Here is a 24,376-nt window from a genome sequence, read left to right as displayed (position 1 = left end):
AAAAACACCCATTTTAATGCTACGCCCATCCATTTTATGCAACGCCCCACCCATTTTATGCAATGCCCACCCATTTTATGCAACGCCCACCCACTTTTAGTAACCAAGTATATTTATATTGCAACATTGCAATTGATTAAAATTAAGGATATACAATAGAAGATAGTTTGGATATAAACAAAAACACGCATTTTAATGCAACGCCCACCCATTTTATGCAACGCCCACCCATTTTATGCAACGCCCACCCATTTTATGCAATGACTGCCACAAAGGCTCCAATACAATACTGTCTCATTCTCCGTTTTATGCAACGCCCACCCATTTTATGCAACGCCCCACCCACTTTTTAGTACCAAGTATAATTTATATTGCAACATTGCAATTGATTAAGATTAAGGATATACAATTGAAGATATTTGGAATAAACAAAAACACCCATTTTAATGCATGCCCACCCATTTTATGCAACGCCCACCCATTTTATGCAATGACTGCCACAAAGGCTCTAATACAAATACTGTCTCATTCTCCACAGGCACTTGGACATCCGGACGCCATCTTGACTCTGGAGAAGGTCGTCAAAGATGTGACCAATAAACTGAATCGCCACGAAGCGAGGGAGGCTCAGGTCGCCGACTTCACGACGAAGACCCTGAACGCCCTGAACTCCGACCACTCGCTGGTGGAGAAGAGCATGCAATCCGTCGCCCGTCAGCTGACGAAGATGGAGGAGAGGCTTCTGTCTATCGAATCTCTCATCCAAACGGTAACGTGAATGGCCCTGTCATTGTCAGATCTGCTGGCATATGACAGTTGTATTAGTAGTAATAGAAGTATTATTATTATTATTATTATTAGTAGTAGTAGTAGTAGTAGTAGTAGTAGTAGTAGTAGTAGTGGGTAGCAGCTTGGTCAGTAATTATAGTTGTATTGTTATTAGGAACTATTTTTGAAGCCCTGTCTTTTTATCAGGGTGATGGATATTCATTGGTATTTCTTAAAAGCAGTGAGAAATAAAGTCTTTTTAATGTAAAGTTTCTTAAGGAAAAGAGTAATGATATATTCGTCCCCTTTTCTAAGGAAAAGATAACATTAAGGAACTTTAGGAGATATAATCATCTTAGGTGTGATGAAATGTACAGTTGGACACATGAGTCCTTTGGTACACCTCTCTCCAAAGAAGTGCACGCTGGGATATCCTTACTTCGCTGCGAATAACCAAACAGATAGTGTAGGATGAGACGGCAGAAGGGGTGGGGTGGGGGAAAAACATATGAATTCTCCGCGCAGTAGGGTTGTGGCTGGGTGTAATTCGTAGGACCAAGGTGTACTGGGAATTCCTGTTTCCAACTGTACCTATTGTTAGATATGATAAATAAGTGAAGTCAAAATGGGTATTCAATATCAGAAATTTGACAACGCATAAAGAATCTTTATTTTTTTTCAATGTGTTTTCTATCTATCTATACACGTATGTATGACTTTATTCTGTAGAATATGGCGATAGTCTTTATTGCCATGTCTTTATAACACATGCTACTTCATTTCATGACTGGGATTTTATTACCAAGGGGAGCTATGTTGATTCGGTGTGCAATTGTCCAGAGAGTCACGGTTTATTACATCCACCAACGAAGTTGGAAGGAGGTTATGTTTTACCCCTGTTTATGTGTTTGATTGTGAATAGCTTCCTGACCACAATTTTAATCTTAGGGTAATGAAACTTGAACTTGCTTGGATTAACTGTTATGTAAAAGCTGGAAATTATTAGATTTTGGAAGGTCAAGGTCATGGTCAAGCAAAATATCCAATTCACGTAATCAACCATATGTTTGGACATCGTTGTCACAGAGACTTCAAACTTGGTTCATATTTGTGTGTATGAAAATCCCCGCCAATTATTGCATATTAAGGTCAAAGGTCAAGGTCAGGCAAAAGGTCGAGAATAAAGTTGCTGGCGGAGTTCTGCGCTTTACTAAGTGCCCCTCTAGGTTTTTTTTTTTTTTTTTTTTTCTTTTTTTTGCATAATGCGACCTCATCATGTCTCACTTTCCTATAATTGGATCTGCTAGCAATTTTCATCAATTGAATCCGTAGATTTCTTTTATGTTCTCTTATTTATTGCTGGTCTACCTATAGTGTTTCCATACGTCTGTGTAGCCATTTTGCCTCTTTAGCAGAAAATTGGAGCATTTGTTTCAAAGACGTAAATTGCCATATTTTACTCAGATCTTATAGAAGTCAAATGGTTATTTTCTTTTCATATTTAATCAGTTTATATATGAAGAAAAATAACAATGATTTTTAAATCCATACTCGCTGGATGATGCCATTTTCTATAAATTTAACTGATGTTCTCGAGGATATCTTTTAATGGAATGTTAGAATATTCTTAAGTAACCCTGGCCATTTAAAGTATTTCTTTCATAAACATATCCCTAGTGTTTGTTGAAGTAGCTTTTAAAGATAAAGCTAATTGCACATTTTACATAGAGAAATTTTCGAAAATGGTCTAACGTAGAAATATTAATTTTGCTTATATAATCTGTCGGTAATCATGAAATTGCAACAATACACAACTTTATTTTAATTCACATATCACAATTTTTGCGAGCACGTCTCTAGCCTTCCCCACACTTGGATACCTTCTTGTTACAGCGCTCACGACTCATTTGAAGAACCTCTAACAATTAGAGGCCTTGAAATTTTATGAAGAAGATAAGTCTCATAGAGATGCCACTCCACTGTTGCTATCCGTTCGGAAGTTAGGGAAAGCTCCTCTTAGTTCGTTAGAGAAGTGGCTTTTGTTGATGTGGGTCAGCCTCCATCTTGGAAGAAGAAGAAGAGTTCTGTTTACATTTGGGTCTAGAGAAGCGCCATCTTAGAATTCCGCTGTGGTACTTTTGTAAATCCAGTTCCGAAAATCCATATTGATGTTTTACTGATTGGCTACAGTCGTTGGTTTAGATTGATAGGGGATTTAGTATCATAGTTCCAGTAGTTGCTGGTATTCAGAGATTGGAATCGTTTATTATTATTATTATTATTATTATTATTATTATTATTATTATTATTATTATTATTATTACTTGCTTGCTACAACCATAGTTGGAAAAGCAGGATGCTATAAGCCCGAAGGCTCCAACAGGGAAAATAGCCCAGTGAGGAAAGGAAATAAGGAAATTACAAGAGAAGTAATTAACAAATAAAATAGAATATTTTAAGAACAGTAACAAATACTAAAACATTTGTTTACCTACTGAAAATAAATTGATAAACAAACTCTGGTGTACCCACAGTGGAAGAGAGAGAGAGAGAGAGAGATAGAGAGAGAGAGAGAGAGAGAGAGAGAGACTCTCCCTCAATCATCTCAAGTCAAGAAGCCCTTCACGTATCTTGAGGACTCAACTTATGAGGTCCTGGTTTCTTTAGAAAATGATAAAAATCCCTCTAAGGTTTCATTTGGCCATCCAGGCCTTTATCTCTCTGTTGTAACCGAGTCTCTTAAAAGAGAGAGAGAGAGAGGAGAGAGAGAGAGAGAGAGAGAGAGAGAGAGAGAGAGAGAGAGAGAGAGAGAGAGAGAGAGAGATTTTGGGTGTGAGAGTACAAGCTATCTTGAGGTAACTGTTTATTAAAAGCAACTTTCGTTTATTGAATTCGTGATTATGGTTTTGATAAGGTTCCATTAGTCGTCTTGCTCTTGAATTTGTTTTGTAATTGCTCATTGATAGGGGATTTAGTATCATAGTTCCAGTAGTTGCTGGTATTCAGAGATTGGAATCGTTTATTATTATTATTATTATTATTATTATTATTATTATTATTATTATTATTATTATTACTTGCTTGCTACAACCATAGTTGGAAAAGCAGGATGCTATAAGCCCGAAGGCTCCAACAGGGAAAATAGCCCAGTGAGGAAAGGAAATAAGGAAATTACAAGAGAAGTAATTAACAAATAAAATAGAATATTTTAAGAACAGTAACAAATACTAAACATTTGTTTACCTACTGAAAATAAATTGATAAACAAACTCTGGTGTACCCACAGTGAAGAGAGAGAGAGAGAGAGAGAGAGAGAGAGAGAGAGAGAGAGAGAGAGAGAGAGAGAGAGAGAGAGAGAGAGACTCTCCCTCAATCATCTCAAGTCAAGAAGCCCTTCACGTATCTTGAGGACTCAACTTATGAGGTCCTGGTTTCTTTAGAAAATGATAAAAATCCCTCTAAGGTTTCATTTGGCCATCCAGGCCTTTATCTCTCTGTTGTAACCGAGTCTCTTAAAAGAGAGAGAGAGAGAGAGAGAGAGAGAGAGAGAGAGAGAGAGAGAGAGAGAGAGAGAGAGAGAGAGAGATTTTGGGTGTGAGAGTACAAGCTATCTTGAGGTAACTGTTTATTAAAAGCAACTTTCGTTTATTGAATTCGTGATTATGGTTTTGATAAGGTTCCATTAGTCGTCTTGCTCTTGAATTTGTTTTGTAATTGCTCATTGATGTTTCAGAGAAAAATCTCAAAATATTAGTGTTTTTATTTATCCTTTTCATTATTATCACTTGTTTACCGTGGGCAAATAAACGTAATATATAGATATAAAAATTTATATAACATTCGTTATCTATATAAAACTGAATAGTATGTATTACATAACATTTGGGAGCTAAATAGAAATAAAATACACATAATGGGAATCCATTTAATATTTTATAATAGGTAGACATAATCTGAAGAGCTATTGCTTCCATAACATAATAGGTTAGAGGTTTTTGTTAATGTTTTGATCTTCTCCTGAGATTACTTCGTATAAAATGTCAGCTATCATATGTCGTCTCCTGTTTTTGGTTAAGTGTTCAGTTTTGTATGCAAGTTGTCATTGTATTTTACACTACATACTTATATATATACACACATATATATACACTCATATATATATATATATATATATATATATATATATATATATATATATATATATTATATATATATATATATATATTATATATATATATATATATATATATATATATATATAATATATATAATATATATATATATATATATATATATATATATATATATATATATATATATATATATATATATACATTATATGTACATACATACATACATACATACATATCTGGCCTCTTCCGCCCCAATTCCTCCGACTCGCAAGTAAACATCTGTAACTCGCTACCCCCGAATGGGAATTAAAACCAGGTCCTTAACGATTTTGTTTGATGTGTAATATACCTGTTTTTCCTTAAACTTACAATGCACCTGCTAGTTACTTTTAATTGTCTGAGTGGATGAATTTGCAATGTCATAATTATACGAGAAAAAAAATTAGATTCCAGATTTTTAAACGTTGAATATGTTTGGGAAAATAAGATTTCAAGAATGACGATGGCTTTATTAAATGTAGCTCTTCCATAGCAATGGAAATTGTTTGATTGTTTTGGTTTTTCAATTTTTCATTATTTAAGACTAAAGATGAAATGCAGACTTTCAAAATCCTAAATCAATGTAGCCACAGCTGCACTGTCATCCTTTTTTTTAGGTACACCACTTAGGGTTTTATGCAACTCTATCATTAGCTGGGCTGTGTTGACTAGCTCGTTATCCCGACACTGTTTCAAAGTTGTAATCCTATAGGAACCTCGCTGCTGTCACGACCTCGAATTTTTTGGTTCTTTTGTTTAATGTATGGGGCTCTGGTGGTATTCTATCCTGGTAGGGTGCATCTTGTTTTGCACCTGTATTATTAGGCTCGTCCTAAATGAACTAGTGTTGAATTTGACTTTAGTTATATAACTATTTTATTTGAACTTTATTTCAAGTCTTGAATTAATTGTTACTTAATCTATCACGAATCTAACCGATTTTCTTCATCATATCTAAACGCAGTTGTAGGTTTGCCTCTCTGAGATAGGATACCTTGACGTGGTGATAGGGTTTGTGTATCGCCATGATCGGCAAAGCTGTAATAGTCAGGGACATCCATACTAGGATGGTTTCCTGGAAGTGATCAGACGAAAATCTCTCAGTTGATCGCCAGACCTTACGTTAGAGTCCCGTTCAAACTCGTTAGTTCCTTTGGTCGCTGCAACCTCACCATCAGCAGCCATTGCCTGGCCCTCCCTGGTCTTAGCGTGGGTGAAGAGGAGCTTGGGTGCTGATCATATGTATATATTGTCAGTCTCTAGGGCAGTGTCAGTGTCCCTTGCCTCTGCCATTCATGAGCGGCCTTTAAACCATCACCAATCCGCAGTGACCAGCGTGGGGATGAAACCTGGCCAAATCTCAGACATGATGAGGCCTTTGTCCTGCAGTAGACTAGAAACTGCTGCATTTGTTGTTGTTTGTCAGGTGCCTCATGAGTTGTTGCAAATACACACAGCTGTATTATAACTGTATTGGGATATGAAGATCTTTCATGATATATTTCATCATCGGTGGCCGCAATGGTGGATTATTTTTTCCTTAATGAGTGGAAGTAAACACGAAATTATCTTTTAATTAACTGAAATTTAGTTCTTGCATAACCTGTTTATCTAATACTTACGAGTTTTGTGGGTCGCATAACGTTCTAAAGTTATTTATTGATACTGTAAATTAAAGTCAAGCTTGAGTAATTAACCATTAAAATGTAAATTGAAATTATAACGTGGCAATTGTGATATAGCGTTTAGTTAAAAAAAGAAAGAAAAAAAAATCGTTTCTAAACTTTAAACATTAAAGTTTTCGGATGATATAGAATTTGCTTCAGTGTTGTTTAATAGTGACAGCGTTCAAACTTTTGATCTAGTTTTTTTTTTAGAGAGAGTTTGCCCAATATGCCTCATTAATATTTTTATTTAAAAGGCAAAAAACTGAGCAAGACTGGATGCGTAATCAGTCTTTAGTTTGCTAATGAAGTTGCGGGGAAAGATTCGTTAGTTATTCCTTCTTAAGGAAAAGTATCTCTCTCTCTCTCTCTCTCTCTCTCTCTCTCTCTCTCTCTCTCTCTCTCTCTCTCTCTCTCTCTCTCTCTCTCTCTCTCTCTCTCTCTCTCTCTCTCGGTAAACAATTTAATCAGCCTTTTTAGCTCCGTAAATAAAACATATATAAAGAGAGATTAAGGTCTTGGGTGGGATGGTTTTATTGGTAACAATTCTAGTTTTCTCGGTTCTATCACTATGTTTACTGACAGCATCAATGTTGAAACAAAGGAAAACCCTCAAAATAGTAGATATTTATATAATGTAGAAGTATACTCGTGAGGAGTCACGTGTGACTGATGGAGACTGTGATCTCAGAGTAAAGGATAAGAGATGAAAAAAAATAACTGTATTCAAGTCTACAATAGTGTCAAACTTGTCGGTATAATTAAGAACAAATCCAGATTGTGAAACATACATGGGACCATGTTAACAAAACAAGTGAGTCGATGGGGAAAGGTATTTTTGAATGAGAAAAAAATGGCCTTCCTCATTACAAGATTAGGATTTCGCTCTTGTCTTTTATATTCCTATAGATTTCAGGCCGAGCTTAATCAGTTTTTTTAGCTACAAGGACTAGTTTCTCACTCCCTGTCTGTAATTTGTCCTCTTGTTTTGTTTCACAAAGCATTCGCCATTTTTTACCTCCGACAACCTAGCTGGGAGGAGGCAAGGAGGTTTAACCTCCTTGGGAGGATGTTATGTTTTTGCCCCTGTTTGTTTGTTTACGAACAACTTCCTGGCCACAATTATACTCGTAGAGTAGTAAAACTCTCAGGGATTAATTATGCCGAGACGTGGAAGGAATTCAATTATGAAAGTCCTAGGTTAAAGGTCAAGGTCATGTTGACATTTCTTTTTTAACTACCATCACTATTTTACACTTACTAAAAACAATATATTCATTTTGTAGTTGGTATCTTTGCCGAGTACATTGCTGTTTTTCCTTAGCATTAGTTTATTCAATAAGTTATTTTTTCAAGATTCTATAGAAAGTTGCCAAGTTATAAAAAATAAATAAACTTACACAAGAATATAGCGCTGTTTCTGAACCAGAGTGCAATTCATCCACGATTATTGAAAGGGTCATCATTTTTATTATTAGTTCCTTGAACCTTCAAGGTTGTTAATTTATTTATTTACCAATGAAATGGAAATAACCCATTACAACGATGTGGTTGGAATATCATTCTTATAAGATTTTCTTGATATGTATGATTGGAAGAAGCTGCCAGTTTCCATTGAAAAGAGGAGAGGTTTGGAATTTTCTTCATTCAATCAATGACTAAAATTTGTGAAATTAATCCTGTTAAGTTTGGATTACAAGGTCCTTTAATATTGTCTTTAATATTTCTGAATATTTTCAATGGACTTGTATTGTTTTCATAACCCGTCGGTATTGAGGAGAAATCGGAAAGTTGTAAAACATTCTGACTACTTTTCTGAATACGCAGATTTTCCAAGGCCCTAAGTTTCCCTAGGAAAAATGCAGGGGAAGCAGTCAATTCCCAGTTGCGTAAAACTAAACTTAGGTGCTAGAGTGTCTTAATTGTGTTAAGCCATTCTTCGTCTTCATAGAAACTTCAATTTTAAGACTAGTCTATATCAAGCTTGTAAATTTCCATTACAATGCTAGAAAAATAGCTTGTAATAAAAAAAATAGTTTTAAATGTTAAACAGGCCAATATATTCAGGAATATACAGACTGAGTTATTAAAAACTTTGATTCCTACAAGTTTATTTTAATTCTCTATACAAGATTAATGCCATATATGCATATTTCTTCTACGTCTGAAGGGATTCACTTGATTTGTGGCCACATATCTCACTGAGCCAGTTTGGTGACAAATGTCAGGTTTTGAAAATCGTTGGTATCAGCACTAAAAGACTAAACGATACTGCAATATCAGTTCTGTGTTTTCTTGTCCATCTTTTCTGTAGACGGACGAACGACAGAGAATGATGCTAAACAGGATGTCTCAGAGTATGGACCGCGTGTTGATCCAAGATCCCAATACTCACATTCCTCCTCCACCTCCTTTGGACTTCCCCCTCTCTCTCCCCTCAAGAGGCGAAGATGAAGAAGTGGGCAAGAACGTCAAGAAGATTGTCAGAAAACTTACCCAGATGGACACCACAATCCTGAGAGAATTAGAGAAAGTTTCTTCAGAGGTAAGGGTCATTTATTTGGATCAATCTCAGAGAAAAATTTTAACTACCAAAAGAAAAAGAAGTGATACTTATTGATCAGTTAATATAAAGGTATGTCACTGTAGAAATTCGTATACTAATAGTTCCCTCCTCAATCAAAGGTACAAACTGTATCCGAATCACTTGGAGCACAAATTGCACAGCTGCAATTGGGCACCGATCAGATTTCTGTCTCCATGGAAACTTGTGAGAGAAGTAACGTGGAGACAATGCAGCAATTGATGTCAAGAGTACAGGTGAGGCGGGTATGATGTTAATTATGGAATACTTTGTCTTTTAAATATGGATATCTTAAATCGTTCAGCAAATAATGCAATAAGCATGTGTTGTGATCTAATCATTTTTTTTTTCATCTTAAAGGCATCTGGATGCAGTGGCGGTGATATTCCAGGCGATGTGAGTTCGCGCCTGGATGCTCTGGATCGAAGATACCAGGAACAAGAGGCTGAGATACATACTATGGGAGCAGACACTAATAGAGTAAGGATTGTGGTACATAGATTTGTATACATGAAATATTAAGATGATTCCTATGACAGTGGGTGGTTTGAGGAGAGACACTGGTCACTGCCACATTCATAATTTACCATTGCAGTTTCACCTGTTTAGAAAACTTCCTTATCGTTAATAGTATGTGGACTCCACACACTTTCCTATTCTCATCAATCTTGTACGCACAAACGCTGTCTGTTACGTCTCTTCTTTCCCCGGGTAGCACTAACATTTGACTTTCCTTACCACCCTATTGTCCTCCATTCGTTCTAAGTTCTAATTGACTATATGATCTCAAAACACTTGATTCTTTCATTTTACCATTTCTTAGTATGTCCATATTTTATACATTGTCAGTTTTTATTAACCCATTCATGCAGTGAAATGTTTTTTTAAACAAAGTAGACCACAATTTTTTCTTAAATTCCCCATCCACTGGTCACATCCACAAAAGAAGTACAGTAACGCAATAGCAATTTCTCTTCCAGTCTGACTCTTAGACACTCCATTGCTTCCGCTCCTTTGCGATCCTTATTAGCATTCATTTGTCCATACTGGTTTTTTTTTGTCGGCATAACCTACCCCTCAAGTGATAATCAAAAAAATAAATAGTTACTGTTTACACAAAGCAGTTTTCCCTTGTAGCGTTACGAACAATTAAAGAAAAGATATTCGATCACGGCCACTTTCATACTTTAAGTATTGATTCCTGAATAAAGACTGTTTAGAAAACTTCCACATGGTAAGCCTTATATACTGCAGAAGACTCATCAACACCCAGCCCTGTCTAATACAGTATCCTTACACATACTGTGTCTTTCACTTTTGTCCTGCACACTCACAAATTGTATATATAGTGGAACCTCTCCTTTTTAATGCCTACCCACACCATTCAGCCCTTCATCAGCCTACCCTTTTCTGTTTTCTCTACATGATTGAACCATCTTAAATACACTGATCCATAGTTTCACATGACTAACCTCCTAACTACTTAATTCAAACATTTCTACATTGCCAACCCTTTTAGATCTTATACTACATATACTAAGTAAGAAAACCATCTCTTTCTTTTATCATCTACACTTACTTCCATAGGGGAGAAGTAGATCAACACCATTCATTTCATTTCCATCCTTGCATGCTTTCCAGAGACAAGTCAAGTTTTCATCCAGTCTTGCACATCTTGGTACCTTCCTTAGCTTTCTGATTGTGTGATTTGCCTTTTTTCTCGTCCCACCAATGTTCATAATATCCACTCCTAAAGTATATACCTATACAAATATACTGTTACCACCATCCAAATAACATTCATTGCTCAATCTACTTGATTCTGTTTATCCTCATAACCTTCATCTTCTTAACTTTAAACTTGCAAGCTTTCTCTAGTCTTTGCAGTTTCTTTTCTCTATCTAAATGTGTATCATGCAATCTTGAAACATATCAGTCTGGCTTTCTCTAGTCTTGGCAGTTTTGCTTCTCTATCTAAATGTGTATCATGCAATCTGGAAACATATCCGTCTGGCTTTCTCTAGTCTTGGCAGTTTCGCTTCTCTATCTAAATGTGTATCATGCAATCTGGGAACATATCCGTCTGGCTTTCTCTAGTCTTGGCAGTTTCGCTTCTCCATCTAAATGTGTATCATGCAATCTGGAAACATATCAGGCAGGCTTTCTCTAGTCTTTGCAGTTTCGCTTCTCCATCTAAATGTGTATCTTGCAATCTGGAAACATATCAGTCAGGCTTTCTCTAGTCTTGGCAGTTTCGCTTCTCCATCTAAATGTGTATCATGCAATCTGGAAACATATCAGTCAGGCTTTCTCTAGTCTTGGCAGTTTCGCTTCTCCATCTAAATGTGTATCATGCAATCTGGAAACATATCAGTCTGGCTTTCTCTAGTCTTGGCAGTTTCGCTTCTCTATTTAAATATGTATCTTGAAATCTGGGAACATATCAGCCAGGCTTTCTCTAGTCTTTGCAGTTTCGCTTCTCCATCTAAATGTGTATCATGCAATCTGGAAACATATCAGGCAGGCTTTCTCTAGTCTTTGCAGTTTTGCTTCTCCATCTAAATGTGTATCTTGCAATATGGAAACATATCAGTCAGGCTTTCTCTAGTCTTGGCAGTTTCGCTTCTCCATCTAAATGTGTATCATGCAATCTGGAAACATATCAGGCAGGCTTTCTCTAGTCTTTGCAGTTTCGCTTCTCCATCTAAATGTGTATCTTGCAATCTGGAAACATATCAGTCAGGCTTTCTCTAGTCTTGGCAGTTTCGCTTCTCCATCTAAATGTGTATCATGCAATCTGGAAACATATCAGTCTGGCTTTCTCTAGTCTTGGCAGTTTCGCTTCTCTATTTAAATATGTATCTTGAAATCTGGGAACATATCAGCCAGGCTTTCTCTAGTCTTGGCAGTTTCGCTTCTCCATCTAAATGTGTATCATGCAATCTGGAAACATATCAGGCAGGCTTTCTCTAGTCTTTGCAGTTTTGCTTCTCCATCTAAATGTGTATCTTGCAATCTGGAAATATATCAGTCAGGGTTTCTCTAGTCTTGGCAGTTTCGCTTCTCCATCTAAATGTGTATCATGCAATCTGGAAACATATCAGGCAGGCTTTCTCTAGTCTTTGCAGTTTTGCTTCTCCATCTAAATGTGTATCTTGCAATCTGGAAATATATCAGTCAGGCTTTCTCTAGTCTTGGCAGTTTCGCTTCTCCATCTAAATGTGTATCATGCAATCTGGAAACATATCAGCCAGGCTTTCTCTAGTCTTTGCAGTTTTGCTTCTCCATCTAAATGTGTATCATGCAATCTGGAAACATATCAGCCAGGCTTTCTCTAGTCTTGGCAGTTTCGCTTCTCCATCTAAATGTGTATCATGCAATCTGGGAACATGTCCGTCTGGCTTTCTCTAGTCTTTGCAGTTTTGCTTCACCATCTAAATGTGTATCTTGCAATCTGGAAACATATCAGTCAGGCTTTCTCTAGTCTTGGCAGTTTTGCTTCTCCATCTAAATGTGTATCATGCAATCTGGGAACATGTCAGTCTGGCTTTCTCTCGTTTTGGCAGTTTCGCTTCTCCATCTAAATGTGTATCATGCAATCTGGGAACATGTCCGTCTGGCTTTCTCCAGTCTTTGCAGTTTCGCTTCTCCATCTAAATGTGTATCATGCAATCTGGGAACATATCAGCCAGGCTTTCTCTAGTCTTTGCAGTTTCGCTTCTCCATCTAAATGTGTATCATGCAATCTGGGAACTTATCAGCCAGGATTTCTCTAGTCTTTGCAGTTTTGCTTCTCCATCTAAATGTGTATCTTGCAATCTGGAAACATATCAGTCAGGCTTTCTCTAGTCTTGGCAGTTTCGCTTCTCCATCTAAATGTGTATCATGCAATCTGGGAACATATCAGCCAGGCTTTCTCTAGTCTTTGCAGTTTCGCTTCTCCATCTAAATGTGTATCATGCAATCTGGGAACTTATCAGCCAGGCTTTCTCTAGTCTTTGCAGTTTTGCTTCTCCATCTAAATGTGTATCTTGCAATCTGGAAATATATCAGTCAGGGTTTCTCTAGTCTTGGCAGTTTCGCTTCTCCATCTAAATGTGTATCATGCAATCTGGAAACATATCAGTCAGGCTTTCTCTAGTCTTGGCAGTTTCGCTTCTCCATCTAAATGTGTATCATGCAATCTGGAAACATATCAGCCAGGCTTTCTCTAGTCTTGGCAGTTTCGCTTCTCCATCTAAATGTGTATCATGCAATCTGGAAACATATCAGCCAGGCTTTCTCTAGTCTTTGCAGTTTCGCTTCTCCATCTAAATGTGTATCATGCAATCTGGAAACATATCAGCCAGGCTTTCTCTAGTCTTTGCAGTTTCGCTTCTCCATCTAAATGTGTATCTTGCAATCTGGAAACATATCAGTCAGGCTTTCTCTAGTCTTGGCAGTTTCGCTTCTCCATCTAAATGTGTATCATGCAATCTGGGAACATGTCCGTCTGGCTTTCTCTAGTCTTTGCAGTTTTGCTTCTCCATCTAAATGTGTATCTTGCAATCTGGAAACATATCAGTCAGGCTTTCTCTAGTCTTGGCAGTTTCGCTTCTCCATCTAAATGTGTATCATGCAATCTGGGAACATGTCAGTCTGGCTTTCTCTCGTTTTGGCAGTTTCGCTTCTCCATCTAAATGTGTATCATGCAATCTGGGAACATGTCCGTCTGGCTTTCTCCAGTCTTTGCAATTTTGCTTCTCCATCTAAATGTGTATCTTGCAATCTGGAAATATATCAGTCAGGGTTTCTCTAGTCTTTGCAGTTTCGCTTCTCCATCTAAATGTGTATCATGCAATCTGGAAACATATCAGTCAGGCTTTCTCTAGTCTTGGCAGTTTCGCTTCTCCATCTAAATATGTATCATGCAATCTGGAAACATATCTGCCAGGCTTTCTCTAGTCTTTGCAGTTTCGCTTCTCCATCTAAATGTGTATCTTGCAATCTGGAAACATATCAGTCAGGCTTTCTCTAGTCTTGGCAGTTTCGCTTCTCCATCTAAATGTGTATCATGCAATCTGGAAACATATCAGTCTGGCTTTCTCTAGTCTTGGCAGTTTCGCTTCTCTATTTAAATATGTATCTTGAAATCTGGGAACATATCAGCCAGGCTTTCTCTAGTCTTTGCAGTTTCGCTTCTCCATCTAAATGTGTATCATGCAATCTGGAAACATATCAGGCAGGCTTTCTCTAGTCTTTGCAGTTTTGCTTCTCCATCTAAATGTGTATCTTGCAATATGGAAACATATCAGTCAGGCTTTCTCTAGTCTTGGCAGTTTCGCTTCTCCATCTAAATGTGTATCATGCAATCTGGAAACATATCAGGCAGGCTTTCTCTAGTCTTTGCAGTTTTGCTTCTCCATCTAAATGTGTATCTTGCAATCTGGAAATATATCAGTCAGGGTTTCTCTAGTCTTGGCAGTTTCGCTTCTCCATCTAAATGTGTATCATGCAATCTGGAAACATATCAGTCAGGCTTTCTCTAGTCTTAGCAGTTTCGCTTCTCCATCTAAATGTGTATCATGCAATCTGGAAACATATCAGCCAGGCTTTCTCTAGTCTTTGCAGTTTTGCTTCTCCATCTAAATGTGTATCATGCAATCTGGAAACATATCAGCCAGGCTTTCTCTAGTCTTGGCAGTTTCGCTTCTCCATCTAAATGTGTATCATGCAATCTGGGAACATGTCCGTCTGGCTTTCTCTAGTCTTTGCAGTTTTGCTTCACCATCTAAATGTGTATCTTGCAATCTGGAAACATATCAGTCAGGCTTTCTCTAGTCTTGGCAGTTTTGCTTCTCCATCTAAATGTGTATCATGCAATCTGGGAACATGTCAGTCTGGCTTTCTCTCGTTTTGGCAGTTTCGCTTCTCCATCTAAATGTGTATCATGCAATCTGGGAACATGTCCGTCTGGCTTTCTCCAGTCTTTGCAGTTTCGCTTCTCCATCTAAATGTGTATCATGCAATCTGGGAACATATCAGCCAGGCTTTCTCTAGTCTTTGCAGTTTCGCTTCTCCATCTAAATGTGTATCATGCAATCTGGGAACTTATCAGCCAGGATTTCTCTAGTCTTTGCAGTTTTGCTTCTCCATCTAAATGTGTATCTTGCAATCTGGAAACATATCAGTCAGGCTTTCTCTAGTCTTGGCAGTTTCGCTTCTCCATCTAAATGTGTATCATGCAATCTGGGAACATATCAGCCAGGCTTTCTCTAGTCTTTGCAGTTTCGCTTCTCCATCTAAATGTGTATCATGCAATCTGGGAACTTATCAGCCAGGCTTTCTCTAGTCTTTGCAGTTTTGCTTCTCCATCTAAATGTGTATCTTGCAATCTGGAAATATATCAGTCAGGGTTTCTCTAGTCTTGGCAGTTTCGCTTCTCCATCTAAATGTGTATCATGCAATCTGGAAACATATCAGTCAGGCTTTCTCTAGTCTTGGCAGTTTCGCTTCTCCATCTAAATGTGTATCATGCAATCTGGAAACATATCAGCCAGGCTTTCTCTAGTCTTGGCAGTTTCGCTTCTCCATCTAAATGTGTATCATGCAATCTGGAAACATATCAGCCAGGCTTTCTCTAGTCTTTGCAGTTTCGCTTCTCCATCTAAATGTGTATCATGCAATCTGGAAACATATCAGCCAGGCTTTCTCTAGTCTTTGCAGTTTCGCTTCTCCATCTAAATGTGTATCTTGCAATCTGGAAACATATCAGTCAGGCTTTCTCTAGTCTTGGCAGTTTCGCTTCTCCATCTAAATGTGTATCATGCAATCTGGGAACATGTCCGTCTGGCTTTCTCTAGTCTTTGCAGTTTTGCTTCTCCATCTAAATGTGTATCTTGCAATCTGGAAACATATCAGTCAGGCTTTCTCTAGTCTTTGCAGTTTCGCTTCTCCATCTAAATGTGTATCATGCAATCTGGGAACATGTCAGTCTGGCTTTCTCTCGTTTTGGCAGTTTCGCTTCTCCATCTAAATGTGTATCATGCAATCTGGGAACATGTCCGTCTGGCTTTCTCCAGTCTTTGCAATTTTGCTTCTCCATCTAAATGTGTATCTTGCAATCTGGAAATATATCAGTCAGGGTTTCTCTAGTCTTTGCAGTTTCGCTTCTCCATCTAAATGTGTATCATGCAATCTGGAAACATATCAGTCAGGCTTTCTCTAGTCTTGGCAGTTTCGCTTCTCCATCTAAATATGTATCATGCAATCTGGAAACATATCTGCCAGGCTTTCTCTAGTCTTTGCAGTTTCGCTTCTCCATCTAAATGTGTATCTTGCAATCTGGAAACATATCAGCCAGGCTTTCTCTAGTCTTTGCAGTTTCGCTTCTCCATCTAAATGTGTATCTTGCAATCTGGAAACATATCAGTCAGGCTTTCTCTAGTCTTGGCAGTTTCGCTTCTCCATCTAAATGTGTATCATGCAATCTGGAAACATATCCGGCAGGCTTTCTCTAGTCTTTGCAGTTTTGCTTCTCCATCTAAATGTGTATCTTGCAATCTGGAAACATATCAGTCAGGCTTTCTCTAGTCTTGGCAGTTTCGCTTCTCCATCTAAATGTGTATCATGCAATCTGGGAACATGTCAGTCTGGCTTTCTCTCGTTTTGGCAGTTTCGCTTCTCCATCTAAATGTGTATCATGCAATCTGGGAACATGTCCGTCTGGCTTTCTCCAGTCTTTGCAGTTTCGCTTCTCCATCTAAATGTGTATCATGCAATCTGGGAACATATCAGCCAGGCTTTCTCTAGTCTTTGCAGTTTCGCTTCTCCATCTAAATGTGTATCATGCAATCTGGGAACTTATCAGCCTGGCTTTCTCTAGTCTTTGCAGTTTTGCTTCTCCATCTAAATGTGTATCTTGCAATCTGGAAACATATCAGTCAGGCTTTCTCTAGTCTTGGCAGTTTCGCTTCTCCATCTAAATGTGTATCATGCAATCTGGGAACATATCAGCCAGGCTTTCTCTAGTCTTTGCAGTTTCGCTTCTCCATCTAAATGTGTATCATGCAATCTGGGAACTTATCAGCCAGGCTTTCTCTAGTCTTGGCAGTTTTGCTTCTCCATCTAAATGTGTATCTTGCAATCTGGAAACATATCAGTCAGGCTTTCTCTAGTCTTGGCAGTTTTGCTTCTCCATCTAAATGTGTATCATGCAATCTGGGAACATATCAGCCAGGCTTTCTCTAGTCTTTGCAGTTTCGCTTCTCCATCTAAATGTGTATCATGCAATCTGGAAACATATCAGCCAGGCTTTCTCTAGTCTTTGCAGTTTTGCTTCTCCATCTAAATGTGTATCTTGCAATCTGGAAACATATCAGTCAGGCTTTCTCTAGTCTTGGCAGTTTCGCTTCTCCATCTAAATGTGTATCATGCAATCTGGGAACATGTCAGTCTGGCTTTCTCTCGTCTTGGCAGTTTCGCTTCTCCATCTAAATGTGTATCATGCAATCTGGGAACATGTCCGTCTGGCTTTTTCCAGTCTTTGCAGTTTTGCTTCTCCATCTAAATGTGTATCTTGCAATCTGGAAACATATCAGTCAGGCTTTCTCTTGTTTTGGCAGTTTCGCTTCTCCATCTAAATGTGTATCATGCAATCTGGGAACATGTCCGTCTGGCTTTCTCCAGTCTTTGCAGTTTCGCTTCTCCATCTAAATGTGTATCATGCAATCTGGGAACATATCAGCCAGGCTTTCTCTAGTCTTTGCAGTTTCGCTTCTCCATCTAAATGTGTATCATGCAATCTGGGAACTTATCAGCCAGGCTTTCTCTAGTCTATGCAGTTTCGCTTCTCTCTCTAAATGTGTATCATGCAATCTGGGAACATATCCGTCTGGCTTTCTCTAGTCTTTGCAGTTTCGCTTCTCTCTCTAAATGTGTATCATGCAATCTGGGAACATATCCGTCTGGCTTTCTCTAGTCTTTGCAGATTCACTTCTCTCTTTAAATGTGTATCTTGCAATCTGGGAACATATCCGTCTGGCTTTCTCTAGTCTTTGCAGTTTCGCTTCTCTCTCTAAATGTGTATCATGCAATCTGGGAACATATCCGTCTGGCTTTCTCTAGTCTTTGCAGTTTCGCTTCTCTATCTATATGTGTATCTTCTCTATCTATATGTGTATCTTGCAATCTGGGAACATATCCGTCTGGCTTTCTCTAGTCTTTGCAGTTTCGCTTCTCTCTCTAAATGTGTATCATGCAATCTGGAAACATATCTGTCTGGCTTTCTCTAGTCTTTGTAGTTTCGCTTCTCTCTCTAAATGTGTATCATGCAATCTGGGAACATATCCATTTGGCTTTCTCTAGTCTTTGCAGTTTCGCTTCTCTATCTATATGTGTATCTTGCAATCTGGGAACATATCAGTCAGTCTTTCTCTAGTCTTTGCAGTTTCACTTCTCTCTCTAAATGTGTATCATGCAATCTGGAAACATATCTGTCTGGCTTTCTCTAGTCTTTGTAGTTTCGCTTCTCTCTCTAAATGTGTATCATGCAATCTGGGAACATATCCATTTGGCTTTCTCTAGTCTTTGCAGTTTCGCTTCTCTATCTATATGTGTATCTTGCAATCTGGGAACATATCAGTCAGTCTTTCTCTAGTCTTTGCAGTTTCACTTCTCTATCTAAATGTGTATCATGCAATCTGGGAACATATCCGTCTGGCTTTCTCTAGTCTTTGCAGTTTCGCTTCTCTATCTATATGTGTATCTTGCAATCTGGGAACATATCCGTCTGGCTTTCTCTAGTCTTTGCAGTTTCTCTTCTCTATCTAAATGTGTATCATGCAATCTGGAAACATATCTGTCTGGCTTTCTCTAGTCTTTGCAGTTTCTCTTCTCTATCTAAATGTGTATTTTGCAATCTGGGAACATATCCGTCTGGCTTTCTCTAGTCTTTGCAGTTTCTCTTCTCTATCTAAATGTGTATCTTGCAATCTGGGAACATATCAGTCAGGCTTTCTCTAGTCTTTGCAGTTTCTTTTCTCTATCTAAATGTGTATCATGCAATCTAGAAACATATCTGTTTGGCTTTTTCTAGTCTTTGCAGTTTCTTTTCTCTCTAAATGTGTATCATGCAATCTGGAAACATATCTGTCTGGCTTTCTCTAGTCTTTGCAGTTTCTTTTCTCTCTAAATGTGTATCATGCAATCTGGAAACATATCTGTCTGGCTTTCTCTAGTCTTTGCAGTTTCGCTTCTCTCTCTAAATGTGTATCTTGCAATCTAGAAACATATCAGTCTGGCTTACTCTAGTCTTTGCAGTTTCTTTTCTCTCTAAATGTGTATCTTGCAATCTGGGAACATATCCGTCTGGCTTTCTCTAGTCTTTGCAGTTTCTCTTCTCTATCTAAATGTGTATCATGCAATCTGGAAACATATCAGTCCACAATTATATTATAAATTATCTTATCACGTAACTTTGCTCCAGCATCTGTTCTTTCTTTAACTTTTTCCATCACACTATCCAGCCGGGATGAAGACATATTCTAACATATGGGTCACCAAGTAAAATCTCTCTCACTCTCGGCAGCAGCTCCTATTTTCTATACTCCTGTTTCTGAAATTAGTTCACCTCTCAAACCTGCTTGCTTTCACACCCAAAACTGCCCTTATAACTATAGCCAAATTATATTGTAAATTACTTGTCGTTGAAGAGTTCATATTATGATAATTTTTTTTACTCCATCTGCTTATGTCTTACCTTGAATGTAGTGAAACTTCGATTTTTGGGGATTCATCCACTTCAAGAACCACTGCCACTATCAGTTCTATTATCAACGTTCTGTAGGACCATGACAGCCACATTGAACCTTTCCTCTAATGCTTAAGCATCACACACAATAGTTTCAAAAAAAGATAGTTATCCATTCACTTTTTTTCCTGGTGTAAACTCAATTTTTCCTTCTATCAGTCCTATCATTAGTCTTCCTTTCTCAATTAAAAGTCCACCATACACTCTACCTAGTGTACTAAGTAAAGTCCCATTTATGTTTTTACAAATTAGCAAATTTTCTTCTTGTCCATTCCTTCAGAATGGACAAGTAGGAGATGATGAATGGGGAATATTGATGTAAAAGCTCAAGATAGAGACGACTGGCAAAATCTAACCGAAACCCTTTGCGTCAATAGGCGTAGGAGCAGATGATAACGAATCCTTCAGAACATTTCTTTCTTTTAGTGATCTCTTTCAAATGCTAGTTACACTTCTTTCTTCTCCCTATTGCAGCATCTCTTTTGTAATCCATCAACTGCTTTAGTAATTGCCTTCCTTGTGTACTCAGCAGCAACCATTTACAAACGTCTTCAACCTTACACAAATCCCTTTTACTCTTTCCATTTATTTAAATCATCCCCTCCTTTTTCTTTCATATTTAAGATATTTTCATAATTTTCCCTCCATCGACCCAGGAATAAATTTTTTTATACAATAGTTTTCTATTTGTTTCTTATTCTGAAATCAATTTGTTTAGTATTAACCTTTCTTTAAATATACTTCTTAGTAAAACAACCTATTCTCGAGTATGTAAGGGATTATGAAATAGAGCCAGAGAAAGGTTTTGATAGAATCAAATAAAGTGGATATGCAGCAGGTTTTGAGAGCATACATTACAGTATATAATGATGATAGATGTGTTTAGTAATAAAAACGTTTTATAATGGAAGTAGTATATTTTGAACATGTAGGTAGGAGAATGACTGGTGTATTATGTCCGAAGTCATTAAAAATCTAGTCTTGAATGCTTGATATTTGTTTATAAAAGAAGAAAGTAATTTTGAGGAAGATTAAGGTTACAAGAGTATATTAGAGTAGGAAAATGGAGAAATATATATTAATATGAATTGTGGAAAAATGGAAGCTGTTGGTTCAAATGTATACAATACAGATAATGGTAGGATAGATGAAACAAGAGATAGCAGACTGATTGCAGAGTTTTGGAAGGGACCTAATTGGTCAAAGGAATCCAAAGTGGAATTATATATATGTATGTATATATATATATATATATATATATATATATATATATATATATATATATATATATATATACTGTATATGTATATATATATATATATATATATATATAATGTGTGTATGTACTGTATGTATGTATGTATGTATCCTTTTCTCTGTCTGTCTGTGAATTATATACTGTACTATATATCGTGAATTGTTTAAATTTTCATTTTGTTTGATTTTGGAAATTTTGTTCAATGACAGATAAGAATTTTCAAAAACTTTGTTCAAAGACATGCATATAATACAAAAGTTCATAGTAAAAAATATTTTGATTGTCTTTTACACATTTCAGAATTTGGAGCAAACTCTGACCCTTCTGAAAGAACTGGTTGAAGAGAGTCACACTGGCCAGGCTGTTATTAATGCGTCTGTAGCAGATCTGACCCGTAATCTTCGACAGCTTGATGGTACCACTCAGGATGGCTTAGGACGGCTTACATTGGATGTTCAAACAGCCCTCAGGGATAACTCTGATGCTCTATCAGAAACCGTTTCAGAAATGGCAAACCAAATAAAGCAAGAAACGTCAAATATTATGGACACCCTTGATGATACAGCTTCCCAGGCAGAAAACCTTCAACATACTGTCCTTGAGAACTATTCAGAATTGTCAGATCAGATTGGTAGTTTGAAGAAAGTAGAGAAAGTGATGATAAATACTGCTGATGCAGTCCTTGATACTAAGCGCAGTATTGAGTTTGGCATACAGCAAATCATATTGGAACTAGGAGAAATAGTCAAGAGCAGTGGAAGCACTATTAATACTACTCTGTCAGATCAGATTAGCAATATTTCTTTTGCTATCCTTAAGAATCAGACATCAGCTTTGACAAACATGACTGCTAAAATGGAGAAGGAAATATCTCAAGTGTGGAGACAGATTGGCATCATGTATCAACAGATGACCCAGTCCGTAGATCTTCTCGATCAGTTGAGAAACACCACTAAGATCCATATGAATGCATCGCTCTCTCGTGTTGGAGAAATGGATGGAACTGTTGGACAGATAAACACTAAAGTTGCAGATGTCGAGGACAATCTCAATTACCTTCTGGGACGTTTGTCGTTGGTTGTTTCAGAGTTCAACCTCATGAAAGCAGGTGTAGGAGATGAACTTGTTCGATTGAGAGAGAACCTTTCCAAAGGAAATGCAGGACAGTTTGGTTACGAGGGTCAGGAACCAGCAGAGTACCGTTATGATGTCAGCCGGAAGCGCCATGCCGTCCATTCTGAGGGTCGTTTGCAGGAACGGGAGGCATTGCCTCCTCCTAGTTATTTTGAACAAAATAGGGAGCCCCTTTCCGTATTTTAAGATACTTGTTTAATTTCGTTTATAGATAAGTGTTAATTTAAGAGTGTAAATTGCTGACAGCCAGATGATATTTCTGTTCATGCTTCTGATCATGACTAGAACAGGGCAATTTTATATATTTTTGATCATTTGAGTCATGTTGTTTTGGCATGGTCCAATTGTATTTTTATTTGTAAGAGCTAGGAGACCAATTTATTACTTTTAGAGTAGGAAAGCTTTTTTCAGTACTTTTTGTAGTTTACTTTTGCTTGCATGTAATCATGAATACAAGTACAAAACGTAGTAGTCAGCATTATGAGTCATACTGTACTGTCTTTTGTTTTAATTATAGAACAAGACTTTAGTTCTGATACTATATGCAAAAAATTATGGGTTCAACATCAGAAAATATAAATTTTAAAAATCCTGTACACTGATATTTTTCAAGTTAACAGACCAGGATCTATTACAAGACGGTCATGACAGATAAAAAAAAAAGAAATACACAAGAAAATCTCCCAATCCTGTTTGTTAGCTGCATCTTAGATAAAAGATTTATAAAATGTCTTCTCTCATTTAGTTGCAAGGAAAGTAACTTAGTTTAGTCTATACTGTACTTTACAAATAAAAAAGCTAACCATTCTTATGTTTATACCCTAGTAAATCTCTTGATTTTAAAGTAATTATTCTGTCATAATAGCTCTGAGTTGCCATTTCTTTGTTCGGGTTAAAAGTATTGCCCTTTAAGCAACCTCATTTTCTTTCCCAGGTTTGCTAAATTTTGTTGATATGACTTAGACCTTCACAACAGAGGTATATGTGGGCTTCAATCTCAGATTTCTCTTTCTTTGTCGGGATTTGGAGACATTGATTTGGTTAGATTCGTTGCCTCTATGTTGCAGTGAATACCACTTACAGTGTGCCTGGTTTGACACATTTCCTTTCTTTGTACTCATTCCCTTGGGTCTTCTCATACTTATCTGTGAAGTATCTATCTTCTTCCAAGTTCTGCCTCATTCAATTCCTTATAAGATTTGGAAATGTTCTATAGTGGTGCCATTCATTGTCTATGAAAATTAGTTAGATCCTGTTATTATTTTTTGGTTTCTAATACCTTTATTTGAAGGGTGTTTTTTTTATTTAAATTGCTTAATTTGCATTCAGAAAAATAAGAAATTTTTAACAGGATTTTTTCTTTCATCCAAAGACATTAAGGAGTCTTTTTAACTGTAATTATAATAATAATAATTTTAGGAAGAGTGCTACTTTTGTATTACAAGTTCTGAATAGAGAAGTCTATTGTAAACTGAAGGTGCTGTCAGCCTTGGTATGGTGAAGGTGGATATCTTCATGAACTAATCCAGAACACCATACAGTGTTTTCTGTAATGTTGTACAAAATTTGGGTACTGTAGTTTTAGTTCGATGGACCAACATAACCCCTATTTTCTGCCCTACCACAATCGTGTATAGAATAAAAACAGTTCATCGTACTATAAACTTCAGACATGTCCTTACCTGTGTGTGGGTAGACTTAGCTGAGGTCACCAGCTCTTCTAAGAGAAGGATACTCCAAAATCAAATCATTGTTCTCTAGTCTTGGGTACTGCCATAGCCTCTGTACCATGTTTCACTGTCTTGGGGCAGAGTTCTCTTGCTTGAGGGTACGCTCAGGCACACTATTCAATCTTATTTCTCTTCCTCTATGTTCTTCTAAAGTTTTTACAGTTTATCTATGAAAGATCTATTTTTTAATGTTGTCACTGTTTTTGAAATATTTTAATTGTTCATTACTTCTCTTGTAGTTTATTTATTTCCTTGTTTCCTTTCCTTTCTGAGCTAT

The 24,376-nt window shown here is 37.2% G+C and overlaps 1 protein-coding gene across 1 annotated transcript in view; it reads left to right on the top strand.

Annotated features, from left to right (window-relative positions):
- LOC137623078 (putative leucine-rich repeat-containing protein DDB_G0290503) overlaps nucleotides 1-23,176 on the top strand; it is a 47,501-nt gene extending 24,325 nt beyond the window's left edge. Inside the window, 6 exon segments of the mRNA XM_068353728.1 lie at nucleotides 539-549; nucleotides 552-769; nucleotides 8,919-9,149; nucleotides 9,290-9,424; nucleotides 9,549-9,668; nucleotides 21,536-23,176. Of these exon segments, the coding sequence (XP_068209829.1) occupies nucleotides 539-549; nucleotides 552-769; nucleotides 8,919-9,149; nucleotides 9,290-9,424; nucleotides 9,549-9,668; nucleotides 21,536-22,555 (1,735 nt within the window). The 3' untranslated portion in view covers nucleotides 22,556-23,176.
- Nucleotides 23,177-24,376: the final 1,200 nt, after the last annotated feature.

Source organism: Palaemon carinicauda, chromosome 30, assembly GCF_036898095.1.
Source record: "Palaemon carinicauda isolate YSFRI2023 chromosome 30, ASM3689809v2, whole genome shotgun sequence".
NCBI lineage: Eukaryota > Metazoa > Arthropoda > Malacostraca > Decapoda > Palaemonidae > Palaemon > Palaemon carinicauda.
Note: the sequence above shows the minus strand (reverse complement) of the source record. Positions and strands in the feature narration are given on the sequence as shown.